The sequence below is a fragment of the Hyperolius riggenbachi genome, chromosome 8 (assembly GCF_040937935.1).
Source record: "Hyperolius riggenbachi isolate aHypRig1 chromosome 8, aHypRig1.pri, whole genome shotgun sequence".
NCBI lineage: Eukaryota > Metazoa > Chordata > Amphibia > Anura > Hyperoliidae > Hyperolius > Hyperolius riggenbachi.
Window position 1 is genome coordinate 95,930,861 of NC_090653.1, and position 19,341 is coordinate 95,950,201.

Consider the following 19,341-nt stretch of genomic DNA (forward strand, 5'->3'; position numbering starts at 1 on the left):
TGTTAATGATTATTCTATAGTAAAAAAGATAAAATCCTTCTTAGGATTCTTTCTATCTTGAAGCCAATCCTGACATAATTTCCTCCCTTACTCTGCCTGTGTATGCTTTGCCCGCCCTCCTCCCAGTCTTCAGACACTCCCACCCAGCTCTGCATTACAGCTCTGCATTGTCATTGTGTGACTCTGCAACTTCTCAGCATGAGAAATATTGGTCAATCAGAGAGGAACAGAGGTGTGGGAGGGGGAAAATAATGGGAAAGAGGCTTCAGCCAATCAAGCTGCATTCGTTTTGTCTGAGGGGAAAGTAAAGAAGGAAAAAAGAAAACCCAGCATGCCCTGCTGCTTCCTTTGTGCGGCAGATGTACCAAATGAGAGCCAGGGAAACTGAGGAATGATCTTTTATGGAGAAGGAAAGTAAGAGTGATTTTTTTTTTACTTTTGGATTGCCCAGTTAGCATCCGCAATAATTGTTTACCAGATAAAAATAAAGAATTGATTATTTTATTTTATGCAGTGAGAGGGATATGGAGGCTGACAAATGTATTTCCTTTTAAATTGACACTGTAGCAAAATAAAAACCTCAGGGTATAATGAATTGTATGCGTGGTACAGATAATTAATAGAACATTAGTAGCAGTTTTTTAGCTTTTTTTTATAACATTTAATCATTCTATCATATTTGCAATTACAAACCACACACTGGGCCATATCCTATTGCTGAACCCACCAGCGCTAAGCACTGGTGAGTTCTTAATTTAGGTGATGGGGGCATCGCCTAATCCTATTTAACTTAAGACCCCCCCAGGTGGAAAAGAACTCCTAATCCTATTTAACTTAAGGCGGAAAAGAACTCGCTTGGGCAATATAATCGCCCAGCGAGTTCTTTACATGCTATCCAATTGCCCTTTTCATGTCTCCAGGAAACGATGCTTCCCGGCAGACATAAGCGTTAATTTAGACCTGCAAACAGCAGGTCTAAACATGCTAACGCATGTGTTGTGCCGCTGCATATGGGAGTCTCCTATAATAAGGATATCCCCAGAGCTCGCCGTTGGGATGCCGCACATCTCTAAAACCTCCCACATAGCTGCGCTGTCACCGATGCAGCGGCGGAAGATGGCGGCAGGCGTTCGGCAGATGTGTGCATGTGTGGAGATTGAGTCTATTCCTATGTCTAGCAGCCAGGGGGGAAACTAGATCCCACCAGGCCCCCCTTCAAAAATTCTGAGTGCCCCCCCCCCCCCCCTGGGGCCCGCTCGGGCCGTTTTGGGGGGCTGGAGGGGATGCAGCATGAGGGGAAAGCTATGCTGCAGTTCGGCGGGGAGGGGGGACGGTCCCCACCCCTCCCTCACCTCGGGCTTTCCCCTCTGCGCTCCCCTCCAGCTTCATTAAGTGTCCGTGGCAGCGGCGGCCTATACATACCTTCTGTGCGCTCCAGCGTGGAAGTTTCTCCCTCTAGTTTCTGACGCGACTTCCTGTTTATACAGGAAGTCGCGTCAGAGACTAGAGAGAGGAGCGTCCATGCTGGAACGCACGGAAGGTACGTATCTGCCGCCGCTGCCCGCCGTTGCTCACGGACACTTAATACTGTAAAGCTGGATTGGAGCGCAGAGGGGAAAGCCCGAGGTGGGGGGGGGGACCGTCCCCCCTCTCCGCCGAAGTGCAGCATAGCTTTCCCCTCATGCTGCATCCCCTCCAGCCCCCCAAAACGTTCCCCCTGGGTTCCCCCGCTGGGGCAGGGGCTGCAGGGCCTATTGTTACGCCAGTGCTAGCAGCCCTGTTATATGTAACAACAAAAATGGTGTCCCACAGACTTCCATGTGATTCAAATTTTAGATTCACTGGTTCAAGATTTTTATGAATCCTAGCCAGAACTAATTTTGGCAGATTCAAATTACGCTACAGAAAAATACAGAGCCTCACATGTAATTTGGCTATACCATCTTCGATAAGGTGCCTGCACAGGTCCTTAAGGTTATAAATAGGAAGGGAAGTAAATGTCAAACCAAAACTAACTTGATTGTATCTGCTGTATCAATCCAAAATAAATGCATTGCTTTTGTTGTGTGACTTGGTTATGAAATAAGTGGTTCTGCAGCCTGCAAGCATGGAATGAAACGGAGAAAATAGCTTGCCAAACCTATAGTTTACAGAGATATTGATAGAAACGGAATTCTGTGCATGTCTCCACATTGATTGAAAAGCTTGAAGAACCCAGCACAGATAAAAGAATAACATTTATTTTAACAACTGTGTAAACTGAAGGATTGGAACTGCTGACCTTACGAATTATTTTGCAACAGTGGAGATGAACACAATTTTACATTTTCTTCCAGAATATCTCATTTTTTTCACGGCGTGATGGAAAATTGTCATAATTTTCAATAACATGCCAATAAACCATTTCTGATAAATACAAGTTAGGTGAATTCATACACTTGTTATTGTGGAATTCCAGGCACATGTTTAAAGGCACAGTTTGAAACAGCAGGGATGGAGCAGTTAATAATAGCTTGGCCAAAAATGGGGGGCCATATAGTTTATTTAGTGGGCAGCCCCAGTGCCATTAGTTGTTATGAATGGGTAGGGTTATTAGTTGTGGGGGGTGGTAATAGTTCCCGGGGGAGGGTTATTCGTTTCGTGGGGGGGGGGGGTGTTATTATTTGCTGGGGGGTTATTAGTTGCCCGGAGTTATTCGTTTTCGGGGAGGGGGGGGGGAGTTCTGTGTGAGAGTAGGGAGAGGTTAGTTCATAGTGAAATATCGGCAAATATTGCCTATATTTCACTATATAAGTCAAGGTGTAGAATATCGGTACATTTACTGATATTCTACTACTGAAATTACATTGTAAATTATTGTTTTGGAGTTTTTTTCGTTTAACGCTGCACAGCGATTTCAAATGTATGACAGTAGGGATGCTGATTAGATTGACTTATGCATACATATGTATGCATATATCTAAGAATTTATAGAACTGCTCATTTGAAGCAGGATTGGCAAACAACAGAGCTGGTCTGCAGTAAGTGGATGGACAGTGCTGATTCCTGATCTAGGAAAAAAACAAAAGTACTTCTTATGTGTATAAATAACTATACAGGTTCTCCCCTGCACTGAAAAGCAGCACGTCTCAGGGCTATTTTTAAGCATGGGCAAACCAGGCAAGTGCATGGGGTGACAACTGTAGGAGGGGGCACAACAGAGCAAATCTTATCACATTGCACATTATGGAATTTTATAGCTAATGACTAGTTCCATTAAGAAAGGTATGGATGATAATTTTAACACGTAAATGTGCATTGCTGTGTCTATTGTTACAACCATGATTTATTTTCTAGGACAATATGTAACCTTTAAATACCCAGGGTGTACATAACCTTATTGGATGACTAATAGTCAGTAGTCAGCAAATCAGGTTTTGGTGCTCCATTTCCATGTCTCTAAAACGAACCCATTTTATTCATTTTGTACAACAGACTACCAGTCTCAAGAAAAGTAGTCCCATATATTATTACTTGCTCCTAAGTTAGGCCGCCTTTTGGTGGGTGAGGTTGGAGGTGGAGCTAGTGTATCAGGACCTGCTTATATGTCAATGTGTTACCTCGGTTATGATTAAGGACTGAATAAGTCTGAAAGAAGCTTGAGATGTGATGGTGTTTTACTCTGGATATGTCAATTAATAAAGAAGAGATTAACGGCTCGGTGCAGACTTTTCCCCCTTGTGCTCATATTGCCTATGGGTCATGGTCTCGCACGGTCTGTTGTCTGTGGGGTGTAGCGGTGTTAACCTTTCCTATAAAACAAACCTGAGGCGTAAAAAAAAAAAAGTTAAAATTCTGGTCCTTTGCCACTGCCAAGGACCCGCCTGCACATCGGGGCCCCACTCATCTTCTGGCAGGAGAGGGACCATGCTGCATGTGAGGCTCATTCAGGTACACTTTAAGATATGGACAAGAATGCTATGAGAGGAGTGCATTCCCTAATTTTGTAGGTTGCTATTTCCCACACTCGATGTCTCCAGACTCTCCATCTTGAAGGGTAAACATTTTTTCTGATTTTGAAAAATAGATTAACGATAAACACATTACATTCCTGGGCCTGCAAGGATGTTTTATATGCACTTTCCCTACACAAAAAGAAAAGAAAAATAATTAAAAGGAACACAAGGTGTGAGACATATGGGAGCTGCCATATTTATTTCCTTTTGAACAATATTAATTGCCGGCTGTCCTGCTGATCTTTCTAGTCAGTACAGTCTAAATCACACACCTGAAACAAACATGCAGCTAATCTTATCTAATAATATCCCTGTGTCCCTGCGTCATCCTGTCCATGTGTCTGTGTGTTGCGATACTGCGCATGCGCAGGACAGACAGCCGTTGGGACAGGTGGACAGTCCCAGGGAGCTGGGTGGATGGGTGCGTGAATGTGTGTGCGCAGTGAACGGGTGCATGCACGGCAGACGGGTGTGCGCACATGCGCACTGACTGGCGGTGGCAGCGCGAAAAGACCTAGAGCCCGTTTTTAAACGGGCTTAGGTCAACTAATCTTGTAAGATTTGTCATACACCTCTGATCTGCATGCTTGTTCAGCGTCTATGGCTTAAAGTATTAAAGGTAGAGGAGCAGCAGGACTGCCAGGCAATGTGCATTATTTAATAGGAAATGAACATGTCAACCTCCATATCCCTCTCACCTCGGGTTTCCCGTAAAAAAGCAGAAATGCCATGATCACTGCAGTCATCACCTGAAGCAGAAATCTCTGCAGAAATGGCCAGAAAGCAGCACTTGTTGATGTTGAGAGTACACTCACACCCGTTGAAATAATTGAGTCCATGATTAGGATTTTTTCCTGCTTGCAGGTTAATGTCACATACTGTGGCATTAGTAAATCATCCCCAACTGAATTGTTGGAGACCCAAAGGGCATGTTTTCAGTTCAATTAGCAAGGACTAGTAAAGTTATTCAGACCACAGTGGTACAAATATTAATACAGTCAGCACTTTGTTACCTACAAGTACAGTATGTCTAGGATGTATGATGGAACAAGTATGGCAAATGCTGAGAGCTTTCCAAGCATTACTTTCAGGAGAAACTTAGACTAAAAGTGACACGGAAGGGTTCTTATGTCAGCGTTACATTTATTTTTCTTTTAGCTACAGAGCTAAGATGCTCATTGACATTTGGTAGGCCTCCTCATTTTTTATTTGTTTAAAGTATGTGTCGTAATTTGTAAAAGGCACTATCTATCCTATGAATTAATTTTTTTGTACCAAAAATACCAGAAGCAATCTCGTAATTGAAGTTAGAGCTCTAGTTAAATATATATCGATCGCACTTATGACATCTAAAGACAAATTATTCTACCTGAAATATGGCTCGTGTCAAATCTGACGTCAAACTTGATAACATTGTCGAAACAGTTTTGTCTGTTTCAGCTATAAGTGCAATTGTTTCTAACGTTCTCTAAATTTTGCATTAGAGAACCATTTGTATTCTGAAATGGCTCAAGATACTGTATAGTTAGTGAGAAACATCCCAGCTGGGTTGAATGATTTCAATAAATAGAGGAGAACGCTGCAGAACATAACTAATTCTGCTAACCAAGGCTGTTTGGAGCTTTTTATTGAAGTCTAATTCATGCTGAATCCTGACTTTCTGAGTCTGTTTGGGGAGGTAAGTCCACAACTATCTCCCTTTTTAAACTGTTTTTACCATATTTTTTTCTGTTATGGTGCCTTTGGTTCTACCTTCCATTTTCAGTAGTCCACCCTTGGTGGAGGGCTGTTACCCCCTTTTGTTGTTTTTCAATGTCTATGGAGAGCAACATCTTAACCCGAGTGGGGTCGGATCTAATCTCCCCGCCTCTCTATACAATGGTTAACGTGGTGGTAACTAGGGATGTTAGCGAACCTTTCGCTAGCGAATCTCTATGGGGAAATACTAATTCCGGGTTGCTATGACCCGGAGTAGTACGGCTGCGCTGGGCCGGCGGTGCGCGTCTTGATCTCGCGACTGCTGCCAGACACTCTCTGCGCATGACCGTGACGTCACTCATGATGTCACGCACATGCGCAGAAAGTGCCCGGCAACAGGCGCGCGATTAAGGATGTGCACCACCAGCCCAGCGCAGCCGTACTGCTCCGGGTCGGTATGTACAGTACAGGGTGAGGGGTTCGCCAGCGAAAGGTTCCCGAACCGTTCATTGACATCTCAGGTGGTAACTCACACTTCTGAGTATTACTTTACTACCACATTATTAGAGATTGTCTTACTCAACATACTGAACTGTCAGATTTTCCCTTTTTTGTCTTAGAATCCTGTTAAAGAGACACTGAAGCGAAAAAGAAATTATGATATGATAAATTGGTTGTGTAGTATGGATAATTACTTGAACATTAGTAGCAAAGAAAATATTCTCATATTTGTATTTTCAGTTATATAGTGTTTTTTATAAGCATTTTTTATAGCATCATTCTCTAATATTTGCAGTTTACACACTACTCAGCATTTTAAATGATTTTAGAGCAGGTCAGTGAACTATTGAACTGTCCTCTGGAGAGAAAAAGAAAATACAGTGCCAACCACTTGAGATAATAAGCTTCAGAAGACAGAGAACTCTGCGACTTTGAAAGTCGTGGAGCCCAATGGCTCTTTTGCATAGATAACTGGATTCTTAACTCTTGCTGTACTGGAAACAATATTAAACTTACTGTATGTCTCTGCTGCTAATGTTTTATTTCTTAGTTGTACTACACAACAAATTCAATAGATCATATTATTTTTTTTTTAGCTTCAGTGTCCCTTTAACCAGTGCTGGATTTTTTTTATTGTAATTTACTATTAGCTGTCAAAAGTTTGAAATTTACACTTACCATAAGCATTTAGGTGTTCATATCAGTAAGGATCGTAAAAAGCCACATGGGTTAAATATTGATCCTTTACTAACAGTTCCATAACTACAATTCATGGGGCTTCCCAGCAAAATTTTGATGCGCCCCCCAATGTTCACACCCTTTCCTTTGCCTCCCATTGGTGCCCTTCATGATCTTGGATCCCATCTCACAAGGGTTATGAAACAAGTGTGGCCATCATGATCTTGATATCCATAACACGTGTAGCCACAAAATCACCTGATATGAAGTACAGTCCCCTGTGTCAGAGGAAGGGAAGGTTAGTAGTTGGGGCCCCCCACAGCTCTGCAATTGCAGGGGCTGCTCCCCTCTAGTGACGTCCCTGTTTACTAAAGCTGGCTAAGGTCACATTTGCATATTGGAAGGAGCTTCCATTGTCAGCACTTGACTGAGTCAAGACAGTTAAAATTGTATTGCATCCTAAGATGTTTACTCTGTGGACACAAGGGGGGATGAGGTGCCCAAATGGTAATAAAACTGTGTTAAAAACAGCTAAAATGGAAGAGAATTTTGAGGCGGTTTACCTCAATGACGACACAAATGTACATAGAAATAATGAACTTTAACATGCACTAGGCAACGCATTTTGTGCGTACGTGCCCAGTTCCTCAGGCCGAATACAGTGCCGAAGAAAAGCCAAGCCAGGATATGAGATGCCTCTGCCCCCCTTGTGTTACCCACCCTCCTTTGGGAGGGGTGTTCTACTTGGTTAGGTGCCCCCCCCCCCATAACCATGTAAACATTTTTACCAAGAGCACAACCTTGTTCAGTGCATCTGAACACCCGTGTGGAGTCGGGTTTGTTGACCTCCACCTGCCTTCAGTGCTCAGTTGCTCATGTGCAACCCTCTCTATTATTTGACTTATAGCACTGCATATATTTAAAACGGTGTTATTTTCTGGGAAGGGGCTTTACAGTGCATCCAAAAATGTGATGCATAAAAAATAATTGTAGAGAATATTAAAAATATTATTAATATTAAAAATAATATGGGAAATGGGTAGAAGTATGTCTGTATAAACTATATGGGTAACATAGAAAACATGTAAAGAGGATCTGAACTCAGGACTTCCTCTCTGCTCTAAACAATAAGCAACAACATAATAATCTTTAAAGAAAAAACATTTCTTTGTTACAACTGATAGAAATCCTGCCATAAATCTACAGTGTGTCTACTTCCTACTTTCATGAAAGCAGACATAGTATTAACATCCTGTGTTTACAAATTAGCTGCTTTAGAAGCACTAAAAAAAGACACTTAGAAACGGGACATGTAATAGGGATTATATAACAGATGGTTTGCATTGGAAATGAAACATGAGATTATCACAATGAAAATATTAATTAGTCACCTCTTGTAGCCATGCACATTTTTGAGACCAAGCCCCCTGTAAAATAAAAGAAACAGTTGCACTATGATACCTGTTTTTAGAATATAACTCTATATACAAACCAAATATCAAAATCTTATAACATGAAAACTGAGAAACAGTGTATTTTTTTCAAATTTGTTTCCATTTTAGGCAATTATTTTGTCCCTTAAAATTCATGGAGTTTTTGCAATTGCAATTTGAAATTAAATATGTAATTTTTATTTGTTTTCCCAAAATTTTAATTTGAGTGCACATATCAGAGAAGGATAGCCAATCACGTGGACAACAGGAATAAGGAGGAAGATGTAGAGAAAAAGATGAGGACTCCAATTAAGTCATGCTAGGTAACTGCTGACCTTCACAAAAAATGGGCATCCTGTGTGACTGGGCTTAGAAAGAGATCTTGAATATTGCCTAAAAAACATAATCCCACGTAACAATAGGAAAGACTTCGATAATATTTTGATTTTTATAAAATAAAACATGCTTCTATGGTGACCCACACATGAAGAGTATAAAGTCTTGGATGGCATAACTCTTGGATGGTGGTTATTTTGGACCCCAAGAGTGAACTTAAGGTTCAACAAATTAAAACTTTTTTTGGACACAGTTTCTTTGAGCTTTTTCTTGTAGTTTTCTATGAACATTGGCCTTGCCAGGCAGCACCTATGGGCACATGTTACAGACAGTGCCTGGATAGAGATAATGGTTACTGTTTACTTAGATGAAGACAGTATGCAAACTCTGAACAACTTGTACTACCTTGGTGGGCAGTTTGGACTAGTGGCCTGAGCTGAACAAATTACCTGAAATGGACCCCCTCCAAGATATTTTTAAAAAAGGTTTTCAGCACAGCAGTTGGAGTCAAGAGACATATTGATCCAGTGCTGATCAACTGTATTAGCAGAGGATCTGTTGCAAGGTGCAGGTGTCCTATCTAACTGAATGAGTGCTGCAGACTCCAGACAGCTGCATCAAAGCTACCTTAGTGCTCAAGCAGAAAACTGTGCAACCTCAGTTCTGTTCTTTGTAGCATCAAGTGCATCCCACCAGGTGATTGGTGGGTAGGGATAGCCATTTGCCACAATAAAGATGAAAACTTGCAAATAACTTCTGTCTTAGTGAAAAAAAATATATACTTTTTTTTGTTTTAGTGTTTTTAAAGGTATGTGATGGGGTGGTCTTTTGGCCCTCTTCTAAAATCCTAGCAGATTGCAATCTTATTCCAATTAAGTTCAAACAAATCCAGTCCAGATTTGCTGGATCATTTATATTCTAATTTCAAACTTAGTTGGATGGATGAGCACCACTGTATACAATTTAAAATAGTAGCCATTTGGGTTTGAACTATTAAAGACAGTTTCCAAATGCATCTGTGGATAATATCTTCAAAAATGTGTTATTTCAGCTGCTGGACATAAAATGTTATCACCATTAGGACTTTGTAGAGTTTAGGATGTTTTATTTTCTTGAAGTTGGCTCTCTTTACAACAGCTACCATTATGAAGTGATTCAGTAATGCTTGTTAAATTCTAGATGCTCCTTTGTAATGGAAACTTGACCATTTGCCACGGTGCACTCTCTCCAATTTCGCAAGTGTTGTTCAGCCCATACTGAAATCTCAATACCACTTATACTGCACAATTAACTTTTTTTTTCTTCTTAGTGACTGATGTAATTACATTTCTCATTCACTTACCCTTCATTTTTACTAACGCTTATGAAAATGTCTAGTTTGGCAGTGATCTCTGCCTAAGGATTTTAATAAGGACTGAAGGATTAATTTTTTAGCTTATTATTTTCATAAAACAGATTGGATGTTTCCTTTTTATCAGAAATTTCTCGTCCTCGTATTACTCTGAAATGTAACCTCTATAGCACTCGAGGGGTCAGTGTTGCATTACAATATGCCACTGGACCAGCCCCAATCAGAAGGATTTGGATGATTTGTCCATGTACTGTAATTTAAAATCTTTTAATCTCAGCTTTATGGAAGTGGAAAGCTAAAACATAGTCATTGACTGATTTATACGTTTTGTGCTTTGCCCGTATGATATCTTTTTTTTTTTTAAGAAGATTTTTTTTCTAGAATTCTGTTGACAGATGTGATTGGACAAAAATGAGACAGTTAATGTGTATGGACAGTTTATTGGTGTCTAAAGTGAACTCTAGGTGACACTGATGTGGAGGCTACCATATCGGTTTCCTTTTAAACAATACCAGTTACCTGGCAGCCCTGCTGATCTATTAGGCTGCAGTAGTGTCTAAAGTACACCAGAAACAAGCATGCTGCTCTGCATATGCTTGATCAGGGTTTATGGCTGAAAGTATTAGAGGCAGGACAGCCAGGCAACTAGAATTGCTTTAAATGAAATAAATATGGCAGCCTCCATATATAACTCTCACCTCGGGTTCCCTTTATTGCTTGTGTTTTCCTTGCTCTTGCACAATATAAATAATGTTTATTTGAAATAATTATTTAAAGTAGCAAAAAAACTACATATTAACTGTAAAAAAAAAAAAAAATCTAAGAAGACATTTTTTTTACGCTTATCTTTACTGTTTTTTTGTTTTTGTTTTTTTTTTTTTGGTGTTCATGGTCAGATTTAGGAGAAATGCGATATGAAAATATATGAAAAGAATATTTCTGCTGGTTTTCATCTTCTATCTCCGGCAATCAGCAAAAGCACTGAGCAAATGGGATCATTCTCACTGCAGTGTTTGTGATTTACAAAAATGGCAGACGCACAGCATGCATCATTTTGGGGGCGATCAGGATGTGATCAATCTCTTGAATCACAATCGCAAATTGCAGCAAAATCATGTAATTTTGTGATGCAAAATCGTGATCATGATTCACAATTTGATTATTGCTTATCACACTGATCTCGCTTATTTTAATTGTTTATCACACTTATTTTAATGACTGACTACAATGAGATTATTTCTTATTTTCATGTGCTATTTTTAGATGGGTTGTATTTTTAACTGTTGTATACATTTTTTTTCCCTTCAATTTCAGATTATGCCTGGCCTTTGCCTCGAATATTGTGTCCTGTATGGATCTCATTGGATGTACTCTTTTCTACTGCATCTATTATGCATCTCTGTGCAATCTCTCTTGATCGGTATGTAGCAATACGTAACCCCATAGAGCACAGCCGCTTCAATTCCCGCACTAAAGCTATGATGAAGATTGCTGCTGTGTGGACTATATCAGTGGGTAAGCAGCACAGTCTTTGTTTAAATCTTACTTAGCCGCAAGGCATTTATAACAACTAGGTTTATGGTCATCAATGGCAATACTTAAAATCGCTCATCAAGATGCCTACATGCTGCTTTAAAGCAGACTGTGACACATTATTGGACATTACCATTTTTAGTGTCATGGAGATCTTATATTGAGTCTCAATAACTTCAAGAAGACAGCATTTTTTTGTTTATAAAAAGTGCTCTGTAGCAGCACTGATACAGTGCCTCAAGTTGTGATAATGTACTGGTTAAGGGCAACACCTCTGACATAGGAGACCAAAATCAGAATTTTGGTTCTTCCTATACAGTAAGCAATAAGGGGTTCAGTAAGCAATAAGGATTCAGTAAAGAGTCCTTGGGAAAGACTCCCTAACACTGCTACTGCCTACCGAGCAAGCCCCATAGTGGCTGCAGTCACAATAGCTTTGAGTTCAACAAGAGAAAAGCGCTCTGTAAGTATATCAAATTATTATTATTCAAGCAGGAGTGTTGCTGGATCTCTGAAACATCTCAGGCACCCTATGGCACACCGTCGTCCTTGATGCCATAAAGCATAGATCCGTTTTTTTTTTTGGTTTTCTTTATTCTGTGCTCTGTTAGAATGTTATTAATATCAAATCATAAGAAGTACATTCACCCCAATTTCTCATCAATCCAAGAGTCTCAGCAAGCATCAGTGTCAGTGCTAATTCTATCTTTAAGTGGTCTGAAACTTTGACATAACATTCAATAAAAATGTGTTTTCCTACTTTTTATTACTCATAGAGTTATCATATTTTCTTTTGTGCACAAGTAATGTTATTTGTTTACAAATCACAAGTTTCCAAAGTGTAGTTTTTCTTTCCCTGAAAGCTGGAATTGCATTTTATTATTTTTCTATTATAACTGCTTTTTATTATATATTAGAATCTTCTAATGAGCTATTCTGAACACTGTGTGTGGCTGAAGCAGAGACAATTTCTCAGAGAGAGTTTGTTTACATTCCAGTGTTGATACATTTGTGTTTAACAAGTACATAAGATACTGTTATCTGCAGTTTGGATGCAGATGTGAAGCTGAATAGCAGGACAAAATGTGTTGTTTAACCATTTCAGTGATGTTCTGCTAGAATTTTTTTCTGGTATAGTAGCTTTAAAGCTTTAAGAAATATTTTAGAGCTAAGTAGAAATGCTGACTTTCAGACCACTTTAAAGCGGTTTAACACCCTGACATAATATTCAATAAAAACATGTTTTTCCACTTTTTATATGCCGTACGGTTATCATATTTGCATTTGTGCATAACTATTATTAATTTAAAAATTATAGGTTCCCAAAAGTACAGTTTTTTGCTTTGTGAGCTGACTTTGCATTTTATTAATAACTGGTTTTATTCATTATGTATTGAAGGCAGACATGCCTTGACTCTCTGTCTGTGTTGAGCTGCTTCTCCAGTAAGAGAATGTGTCACATTCCTCACTTGATACATATAAGTAAACACAAGCTAACATAATCTACAACTTCGGATGTGTCCACATTTCACTGCACTGAACTTTCAAGCTCTTTGTGTAACCCTTCGAATGCTGGTCTAGTAAAAAAAAAAAATGCTGTTTGCATATAATATGCTGTAAATAATGTTTTAGAGCAAAGATGAAATGCTGGGTTATATTCCGCTTCAAAGCAGATTTACAATATGGCATACAATAAGCCTTCTTGTGTAATAATGTAATATCTAGTTTAATCGGTAAGCAGATAACTTATTTTTCCTGCAATCACACCTTTCTATCAGTTTATCTTGCACGCAAAACTTTTTGCTATAAATGAGCTTTATTTACTGCAGCCATAGATGAAACAATATGAAAAGAAGCTTGAACAGAGGTGCCAGAATAGAGTAAAAACACTTAAAAAACAATTGAAAAGGGTGGCAGTGGTAGGCTTACCTCACCAACAAGTAAAACACAGACTGTCTAGATTAAAGTCTCAACAAGGAGACCAATTATTTAAGTACTCCACAATGCAACGCGTTTCACAGGTTCTATCCCGCTTCATCAGGAAATCAAAGGAGTAAAAACTAGAACAAAACCAGAGGCAGTAGGCAAACACCTGTACATAATTTCATTGTAGGCTGACAGCGATTTGTATAAAAGAGAAACCAGTGAGGTAGATGACACATAAAGCATTTTAGGTGGCTCATTAGCTCTGAGGTAGTGAACATATAAATAGAAAGGACAAATAGTGATGAGTTTGTGAACATAGACAGGAGTGTTTTGCATATAGTAAACCAAATAAAAAATAATAAAATAATGATAGTAAAATATTCTTAATAAAAGCACCCAACAAATATTCCCTATAAAAAAGTACTTTCACACAGAATTCTTCATTAAGGGTTAAAAATACCGAATATACCTAGAAGGTGTTTGTATGAGTTGTATACAAAAGGGGAGTGGGGGTTGTTAAAGTGCTGAGCAGTGTTGCTTGCGAATCATCACCAAAGTTTTTCTTGCATAGAAAATGCTATTCTAGATTCAAGAAAACCTGTGCGAAAAAAACCCTAGTATATTTGTATGTTTGCACCTACCACAAAAATGAAAAAAAAAAAGATTTTATACTGCAAAAACACAAAAAAAAATCTAAATTTCAAAACATGAAAATCGTGGGGAAATTATACTTATACTGTGACCATTTTTATCACAAGAACGTAAAAAAAACAGATATTTTGACTGAAACATTACTGAAAACCGCGAAAAACACACAAAATTAAATAAAAAATTCTGGCATTTTCGCTCGAAAATCTAAATAAACTGTATCTTCGCAAAAAATAATGCGAAAAGAAATTTGGCACTAGAGATAGCCCGAACTTACGATTTTTGGTTCGCGAACTGGGTTGCGAACCTCCCGCGAAAGTTCGGTTCGCACGAACTTTCGCGAACCGCAATAGACTTCAATGGAGAGGTGAACTTTGAACACTAGAAAAATTATGCTGGCCACAAAAGTGATGGAAAAGATGTTTCAAGGGGTCTAACACCTGGAGGGGGGCATGGCGGAGTGGGATACATGCCAAAAGTCCCAGGGAAAAATCTGGTTTTGACGCAAAGCAGCATTTTAAGGGCAGAAATCACATTGAATGCTAAATTGCAGGCCTAAAGTGCTTTAAAACATCTTGCATGCGTATAAATCAATCAGGGAGTGTAATTAGAGTACTGCTTCACACTGACACAACAAACTCACTGTGTAACGCACCGCAAACAGCTGTTTGTGGAGTGGCGGCCGTGCTGGACCGCTGCGCACCATGGCGAGATTGCTCTTCCTCACTCAGTGATGTCAGGTAATGTCTGACTGCCTTATCAACTTTCCATGGTTCTGTCTCTACCATTGTTAACGCTTACATCTATTTTTTTAAATACTTGTTCTGCTTGCTGTTCAATACCTGCATCGATAAACTTTTATGGAGGGTAAGTCTGCCATTGCGAGTGACCACGGGTAATGGCCGGGGAATCCTGGTTCGATTCTGGTCCAGAGTGGGAGCCTAAGAAATGGCTGCCACCACCACACATCCAAGGAAGGCAGCAGGCACACTGTGGGCAAAGGAGCAGGAACGGCTACCACACATCCAAGGAAGGCAGCAGGCATGGCATGCACGTCCCAAGGTAGTGACCAAACAATGTGCACCTGTCACACACAGATAGGTAGCGGACAGGCACAGTGACACTGCGTGCGCTCACGTAGGTAGGTGGGTGCACTGTGAACAACAGGTAGGTAGGTAGGTATATGTAGTAATGGGTATTACAATGTACACCTGTCACACACAGACAGGTAGCGGTCAGCGGGCAGGCACAGTGAAAAAGCGTGCGCTCACATAGGGAGGTGGATGGACTGTGAACAACAGGTAGGTATGTAGGTATATGCAGTAATGGGTATTACAATGTGCACCTGTCACACACAGACAGGTAGCGGTCAGCGGACAGGCACAGTGACACTGCGTGCGCTCACGTAGGTAGCTGGGTGCACTGTGAACAATAGGTAGGTAGGTAGGTATATGCAGTAATGGGTATTACAATGTGCACCTGTCACACACACAGGTAGTCACTGAATGTGCTGGGCCTGGCAGTGGCACACACAGTATGAATTATCAAGGCTGTCTATGCAACACAAGTGTCAGTGGGACACACAGAAAAAAAATAGATCACAAGAACAAGATTAGCTCTCAAAAGAGCTGTTGTGGGGTGCTTTTTTAGCAATAAGAATCAGCAAGGAGCAACCTAACAAGCCTACAAGAGCCTAACTAAGCTTTCCCTATGAGAGTCTGCAGCAGCTATCCCTTCACTAATTGCTGCAGGCACACGAGTGAGTCCACTGCCTGATGCTGCCTGCCTTTTATAAGGGGGGTGGGGCTCCAGAAGGGAGTATAGCCTAATTGGCTACAATGTGCCTGCTGACTGTGATGTAGAGGGTCAAAGTTGACCCTAATGGTGCATTATGGGGGTGAACCGACCTTCCGGAAAAGTTTGCATCCACTGGCGAACGCGAACCACTGGAAGTTCGCCGGGAACTGTTCGCCGGCGAACCATTCGGGCCATCTCTATTCGGCATTCTCACTCTTCGCTTGTGCTGAAGTGCAAGTAAAGAAGGGTATAAAATCTGAAGTCAAACTTAAATAGGCATTGGTTGAGGTAAAAAAAAGCATTAAAGTGCTACTATCATCGTTGAAGTTCCTCTCCTTATTATTTTATTGTTTTTTATTTAGTTTACTATAGGCGACACACTCCTATGTTCACCAACTCATCACTATTTGTCCCTTCTATTTATATGTTTACTACCGCAGGGCTAATAAACCACTTAAAATGCTTTATGTGCCATCTACCTCACTGGTTTCTCCTTTATGCAAATTGCTGTCAGGCTATGATGATATTATGTACAGGTGCTTAGCCTACTCTCTCTGGTTTTGTTCTACTTTTTACTCCTTTGATTGCCTGATGGACCGGGATAGAACCTGTGAAACGTGTTGCATTGTGGAGTACTTAAATAAACGGTATCTTTGTTGAAACTTTAACCAGCTGAGCGGTCTGGACGAGCTCAGCTCGTCCATCACCGCCGGAGGCTGCCGCTCAGGCCCTGCTGGGCCGATGCTCATCAAATAAAAAGCAGCACACGCAGCCGGCACTTTGCCAGCCGCGTGTGCTGCCTGATCGCCGCTGCAGCGCGGCGATCCGCCGCGTGCAGCGGCGAAAGACGGTCCCCCCAGCCGACTGAGCCCAGCGTACCTGGAACAAAAAGTTCCGGCCAGCGCTAAGGGCTGGATCGGAGGCGGCTGATGTCAGGACGTCGGCTGACGTCTATGACGTCACTCCGCTCGTCGCCATGGTGACGAGGTAAGCGAAACACGGAAGGCTGCTCATTGCGGCCTTCCGTGTTACTTCTGGCCGCCGGAGGCGATCAGAAGAACGCATACGGAGCGCCCTCTAGTGGGCTTTCATGCAGCCAACTTTCAGTTGGCTGCATGAAATAGTTTTTTTTATTGAAAAAAAACCCTCCCGCAGCCGCCCTGGCGATCTTAATAGAACGCCAGGGTGGTTTTAATCAACACAGTCTGTGTTTTACTTCTTGAGGGGGTAGGCCCACCCCTGCCACCCTTTTTAAACATTTTTAAAAAGTTTTTTAAAAGTTTTTAAGTATTCTGGAGCCTCTATTCAAACTTCTCTTCATATTGTTAAGTCCACCCCTATGGAGGGGTGTTACCCCTTGTTACCTATCAACAGAGAGCGACTTCTTAACCTGAGTGGGGTCAGGTCATAACAGCTCCACCCGCCACTACAGTGGTTGCATTTGTGGTAACCCATGTGTGTGAGTATAAACTCTTCAACTCTTATACACCTTACTACTGCCAATAGCTTCCTGAGCGTATTAAACTATTTGGGGATCTCTGTGTTCCTTTTTCATCTCTAATCTGACCTGCACTCAATTTGAAACCGATTCCTACTGCATCCATCTGCTGTGTATGTTTCATCTCTAATCTGACCTGCACTCAATTTGAAACCGATTCCTACTGCATCCATCTGCTGTGTATGTTTATTCTCTAATCTGACCTGCACTCAATTTGAAACCGATTCCTACTGCATCTATCTGCTGTGTATGTTTCATCTCTAATCTGACCTGCACTCAATTTGAAACCGATTCCTACTGCATCCATCTGCTGTGTATGTTTCATCTCTAATCTGACCTGCACTCAATTTGAAACCGATTCCTACTGCATCCATCTGCTGTGTATGTTTCATCTCTAATCTGACCTGCACTCAATTTGAAACCGATTCCTACTGCATCCATCTGCTGTGTATGTTTCATCTCTAATCTGACCTGCACTCAATTTGAAACCGATTCCTACTGCATCCATCTGCTGTGTATGTTTCATCTCTAATCTGACCTGCACTCAATTTGAAACCGATTCCTACTGCATCCATCTGCTGTGTATGTTTCATCTCTAATCTGACCTGCACTCAATTTGAAACCGATTCCTACTGCATCCATCTGCTGTGTATGTTTCATCTCTAATCTGACCTGCACTCAATTTGAAACCGATTCCTACTGCATCCATCTGCTGTGTATGTTTCATCTCTAATCTGACCTGCACTCAATTTGAAACCGATTCCTACTGCATCCATCTGCTGTGTATGTTTCATCTCTAATCTGACCTGCACTCAATTTGAAACCGGTTCCTACTGCATCCATCTGCTGTGTATGTTTCATCTCTAATCTGACCTGCACTCAATTTGAAACCGATTCCTACTGCATCCATCTGCTGTGTATGTTTCATCTGTAATCTGACCTGCACTCAATTTGAAACCGATTCCTACTGCATCCAGCTGCTGTGTATGTTTCATCTCTAATCTGACCTGCACTCAATTTGAAACCGATTCCTACTGCATCCATCTGCTGTGTATGTTTCATCTCTAATCTGACCTGCACTCAATTTGAAACCGGTTCCTACTGCATCCATCTGCTGTGTATGTTTCATCTCTAATATATTACATGTGGCTCATTTCTGCTGTCCTGCTCTGCTTTTCATATTAGTAGCGCCTAAGTAACATATTTACATTGTAATTTACTACTTGCTATTGAAATTCTGGCTTTTGTTTCACACTGCTGACCTGCCTGTGATTTCAAACAAAGTTGTAACACCTACAAGCTTGTTTGATTTGCAGGAGACTATAGTGGCCCTCCCCCTGCTTAATTGCAAATCGTCTGCCAGACCATCCTGATTACTCATTTGCTCTGATGCTGTGTGTATATCAGGAGGTCTGGTAGTCCGGGCCGGCCGACTTTGGGTCGTCTTCTAAGGGTCGTTTTCAAAGGGTGGAAATTAACCAGAATTTACCAGAATTCAACAGCAATTCAGCAGAAATCAGCATTACACCAAGGTAACTTCCTCAATCTTTTAGCCTCACCTGCATTCCTGATCACTATCCAAACCTCACACACATTGCTTCCTCTCTCCTACTCCATGCATCTTCCACCGTTCTCTACACATCTACCTCTGTCCAAACCACTGCCAGCCTCCTCTCCACACAACGTTATGCACCCCTTCCCCCCAGTCCTTTCTCTGGCTCACCCACACTTCACCCACCATATTCCTACCAACCCTTTGCCAACCCTTCCACCACTACCACATGCTATTCCTCCACCTGCTTCCCCAGCTGGTCCCAGTGCTTTCTTCCTCCATCCTCAACCCACCCATTCCTACACCCCCACTGGTCCCCAAACTCCCAGCCAACCCCCTTCCAGCCCCTCCACACTCCTCTTGCATCCGCAGACCACACCATAATAATCTCATTC

The 19,341-nt window shown here is 41.1% G+C and overlaps 1 protein-coding gene across 2 annotated transcripts in view; it reads left to right on the forward strand.

Moving 5' to 3' along the window:
- HTR2C (5-hydroxytryptamine receptor 2C) overlaps positions 1-19,341 on the forward strand; it is a 731,884-nt gene that overhangs the window by 689,258 nt on the left and 23,285 nt on the right. For both annotated transcript variants that reach the window (XM_068249562.1, XM_068249561.1), the window contains one exon: positions 11,307-11,507. In XM_068249562.1, coding sequence (XP_068105663.1) covers positions 11,307-11,507 — 201 coding nt within the window. The remainder of the gene's footprint in view (positions 1-11,306; positions 11,508-19,341) is intronic.